The sequence below is a fragment of the Homarus americanus genome, unplaced genomic scaffold, assembly GCF_018991925.1.
Source record: "Homarus americanus isolate GMGI-L3 unplaced genomic scaffold, GMGI_Hamer_2.0 scaffold42137, whole genome shotgun sequence".
Lineage (NCBI taxonomy): Eukaryota > Metazoa > Arthropoda > Malacostraca > Decapoda > Nephropidae > Homarus > Homarus americanus.
Genome location: NW_024717007.1, coordinates 7,550 through 12,477, shown reverse-complemented (window position 1 = coordinate 12,477; position 4,928 = coordinate 7,550). Strand labels below are relative to the sequence as shown.

The following is a 4,928-nucleotide window of genomic DNA, read 5'->3' as shown; positions in this document are numbered from 1 at the left end:
TTGACGTCGGTAGTGGGGAAATTTCTTGAATCAATTATAGCAAATAGCATCCAATCACATTTAGAGAAAAAACAAATTTATCTACGACTCTCATCATGGATTTACAAAGGGAAAATCTTGTATGACAAATCTGCTAACGTTATTTAGGAAAGTCTATGGGGTAGTAGATAATGACGAAAATTACGATGTTATTTACTTAGACTTCAGCAAAGCATTTGACAGAGTACCGCATCGGAGGCTTCTGAGAAAAGTTAAGTCTCATGGTATCGAGGAGAAAGTTTTAAATTTTATAAAATCATGGCTCACCGATAGAATACAGAGGGTGAGTGTAGATGGTTTTAAATCTGAGCGGGGCCTTGTAACTAGTGGGGTTTCTCAGGGGTCAGTACTGGGCCCATTCTTGTTCATAATTATCTACATAAACGATCAAGATACTGGGATCAGCAGTGACATAAGCAAGTTGCGGATGACACCAAAATGGGGAGGCAGATTAATTCAGGGCAGGATGCAAATGTACTACAAGAGGATTTAAATACACTGCAGGAGTGGTCAGAAAAATGGCAAATTAAATTCAACACCAAGAAGTGCAGCATACTTAATATCGGAAGAACAAATACTGTCAAGACACTTACGGGTACTTGTAAGCCCGGACCTTCGGCCTAGAAAACAGTGCATTAATGTTCAATCATGCGGCTCAGTTCTGGTGCCCTTATTATAGAATGGATATAAAATCACTGGAGTGGCGGTGCAGCAAAGAATAACGAAAATGATTCCGGGACTTAGAAACCTTCCCTATCAAGATAGAGTAAAGAAACTGAACTTGCATTCCCTAAAAAGACGAAGAGTACGGGGAGATATGATAGAAGTATTTAAGTGGGTGAAAGAATCAATAAAGGGGATATAGATAAGTTCTTACAATATCCGAGCAGGATAAGACTCGTGGCAACGGATTTAAGTTGGATAAGTTTAGGTTTAGGAGGGAGATAGGAAGGAACTGGTTCATAAATAGGGTGGTAGATGAGTGGAACAAGCTTAGCAACTTTGTAGGTGCTGGGAGGCTGGAAAGTTTTAAAAGGAGGCTAGATAGATTCATGGATGATAGAGAGTGGTTATAACTCTCGACAGGAGCTGCCATGCACAGGCCAACAGGCCTATTGCAGACTACTTATTTTTTTATGTTCTTTTTATGTTTTTATATGTGGCTTGCTGTTTCCTAGCTGGATTCGGTAAAATGCTACTCCGACCACATAGTTGGCACGGGCAATCCCCAATGGAGGTTCACGGCTTCAGAAGCACGATGAATAGTGTCCGTGTGGAATTTAACAAATCCTGGTTTGCTACTGAGGTATTGTATATATATATATATATATATATATATATATATATATATATATATATATATATATATATATATATATATATATATATATATATATATATATATATATATATATATATATATATATATAAACGAAACTCCATATTTTCATATAGATCTTTATTTTCCGCTTTACTGCAGTTTTCAATGTTTCCTTTACATCATATGGGTTTGTGAATTTTCTTCTTTATTTTTGATTAAGCTGTTCTTTTTTCATTGTGACTCCTATGGTGGCCATCTTAAAGAAGCTTTATTTGTTGTCATTAAAATTTGTTGCTTGGTTCTATAACAAGATGCATAAAAATGTCTCTCACGATGGCAAAATTGTGATATATGAAAATCTATATTTCTTTAATGAATTTTCATGTGAATGATCTTTATTATTAACTCTCCCATAATCGTGATACTAGACAAAGATATGCCCAGGAAGAGGATTATGAAGGGTCCTTGCATATGGACAAGTGTCAGCGCCTGATTTCTCTTGACGTAACCCTCCTGCTTGGCGGCCACTTCCTGGTCTTGCTTTTCTTGGTATTCTCGCTGTTTCCTGTGACGTTCTCTCCTGGCTTTGAGCAGCATGTCTGCAATCCATTTTTCGTATAGTCCAGCCTGAAATGAAGAAGTTTCTTTTATTTTAAAACCGTTATGAATGGATATGTGAGATACAATAAAAAGGCAAAGATGTATTTTTCTTGTGATAGGGCAGATGTTATGACAGAGATTAGAAGTTAGAAAATTTACTTTCTTTAATTTTTTTTTTACAGTATTTGTATTCAACTTGTTGAGAAATTGTCCTCAAGAAGGCTAAACTTACATACAGTGAGTACCTGTTAATGAGAGAAACTAATGTGGGGGGCACTGCCGCACATACTTACATGAAATTCAGCTTCATGAAGTAGCATTGTCAATCAACAAGTTATGAATATTGTTCATGATATATTGTGGAAATCTAATTTTCAAAAATTTGGAAATTTTGTTTTGGGTAAAGAAATTATCCTTCAGAATTTCATTAAGGGACTTTAGTATGTTGAGCATTGGTTCAGCTTCAAAACGTTGAATTTTGATTAATTAGGCCTACTGAAGGCCCACTTGATATCAAAGTACCTTTCTTATACTAAAAATAATGGGTGCAGTTATTTTGAGGGCAGTAGGATAATTAGTTAAAAAAAATCTAATTTATGTTGCTAGATTCCTATAAGCGAAATAAATGAAATTTTGAAATGTTAAACTCAAGGCCCGACCTAAATCTGTATTTTGACGCTCAAAGGAATTTTTTTTCTCCAAACCTTACGTCGTCCACAGTAGTTACCATACATAATGCTAGGGGGACTCAGTGACAGCGCAATTCATAAATCTTATTAAGAACATAAGAACATAAGAAAATAAGGAGTCTGCAATAGGCCGGTTGGCCTGTGCATGGCAGCTCCTGTCGAGAGTTACTACCACTCTCTATCATCCATGAATCTATCTAGCCTCCTTTTAAAACTTTCCAGCCTCCCAGCACTTACTACAAAGTTGCTAAGCTTGTTCCACTCGTCCACCACCCTATTTGTGAACCAGTTCCTTCCTATCTCCCTCCTAAACCTAAACTTATCCAACTTAAATCCTTTGCTACGAGTCCTATCCTGCTCGGATATTATACGAACTTTATCTATATCCCCTTTATAGATTCCTTTCACCCACAAGCACATTGCAACTCACCTCAACGATGTACAATATAAATTTATCCAACTGAGGTTTGTAGGGAGCGTCATGAGGTATGGGCCACGCTCCAAGACCCGGTAAAACGCTCTCTCTTCCAATGTACAGTTGTGTGCTGCCGTCCACCCTTGTAAAGTGATCAGCGATCATTTGCTTCAGATAGCGGCGTCCATCCATAAAAGCCTCGCTAAACGATCACAGACACAGACACAGTTTATCATACAGAAATATCATAATGGTAATAGCGGAATTCTGAATTCAATGCCAAAACGATTTTAAATATGTTGTTCTTGATTTCTTTGCGAAAAAAATGGTATTTTTCATTAACTGTTTTCTTCCATACTTTCTTTCTTAAGTCATTGTATTTTTTTTAGGTTTACTTCTACTTCCTGAACTTTATTTCTTTTTACTTATTTGGTATTCACACATGCTCATTTACTTCTACAAATGCAAATTTATTACAGGAATAATTAATGAATAATGATTAATGAGTAGAATTAGTGAGTTAGACATGAGTCAAACGAGAAGATTATCTTAAGGAAATATTTGATATGAAACAAAGTGGATGTGAATGTCTTATTAAACTTATTGGCATCAGGATTACAAATAAAAATCTGTTTAACGCCTTGTACAGGTAAACAACAACAACAAAAAATGAATCAATGTTATGATGGTTCCAAAAATGGGCTGTCTAAATATAATCTACTCACAGGTCTTACCGATACAGAGACTCACACCGTTCACACAAAGTTGTGAGTTATATGTACAGTAGCCATCTCTAATACCTGGTACAGCGACTGGTGAGATGTGGGATCTGTGTGTTTGTTTACATCATAATTATTACAATCCATGAATGGTCCTAAGGAACCTCGCAATAGTAGTCAGACTAAGGATGCTAGATAAACATCCCACAGAGATGCCACATCTCACAAAATGCTCCCACCATTGTACCAGGTGTAAGTGCAGGTGACTGTGCATATAAAAACATTTAACACCCTCTTAACAAACATTATGGTTAAGTTCTAATCGCAAGGCCACTGGAATTATTATTCCCCGACACACATAATAATACTCCACTAAATCTGATTCACACTAGGAACCAATAATTTTAAGAAGAGATGTATGAAAATACAGTTTGATGTATGTGCAATGTGCTTCATAAGATATTCAATCTTCACACTCGAATTTAATCTTGACACCACTACGAGTGAGATTAAATTCAAGCATGAACATCTTAGCCCTCATGCTCATGAACCTCCCTGTACAGTATGCACTGAACCATAAAAAGGCAAACGGGCTGCGACAACTATATAATTATCCATATCTAAGAGATAATTATGTTTCACTGACTATAGTAGAACATATTACAAAAATATATATATATATATTAGACCTACTTCTTCTCGGTTGCCTGATGTAGTCCAACACTGGTACTTGGTACTATGTCCATGAGATCGGAGAGGGCTTTAAACAGGTCGGAATCAGACTGCTTGAAGAATTGTCGAAACTCCAGTCCGTAAGGTGGCATGGTCACCCTGTAGTCGAGCGTCATACGACATGAGAAAATGCAACCATATATATATATATATATATATATATATATATATATATATATATATATATATATATATATATATATATATATATATATATATATTCTCCGTCAAGCACACAAATACGCAGAATTCGTAATACAAATATTACAGCCTGTTAGCAATATCCAGATTGAGCCGGCTGAGATAGACTCCACCCACATTCCCTAGACATTGCAGTGTTGCAGTGTTGAACAATAAAGTTTCTGCAACCTGAATCAATTGGTATTTCACCAGCAGCTGGTTAGCATTAAGCG

The 4,928-nt window shown here is 36.2% G+C and overlaps 1 protein-coding gene across 1 annotated transcript; it reads right to left on the bottom strand.

Annotated features, from left to right (window-relative positions):
- Window positions 1-3,040: 3,040 nt before the first annotated feature.
- On the bottom strand, window positions 3,041-4,631 carry LOC121858779. Its single transcript, XM_042355413.1, has 2 exons — window positions 4,477-4,631; window positions 3,041-3,266 (listed from the first exon to the last, which is right to left on the bottom strand). Exons 1-2 carry the CDS (start codon window positions 4,629-4,631, stop codon window positions 3,041-3,043), a joined length of 381 nt encoding a protein of 126 aa, XP_042211347.1.
- Window positions 4,632-4,928: the final 297 nt, after the last annotated feature.

Bases quoted from the DNA above. Each gene is read 5' to 3' on its own strand.
- LOC121858779 (XM_042355413.1), bottom strand. From the start codon at position 4,631: ATGACGCTCGACTACAGGGTGACCATGCCACCTTACGGACTGGAGTTT. The intron at 3,267-4,476 runs GTAGGTCTAATA...GTGATCGTTTAG, and splicing joins CATCAGGCAACCGAGAAGAA to CGAGGCTTTTATGGATGGAC.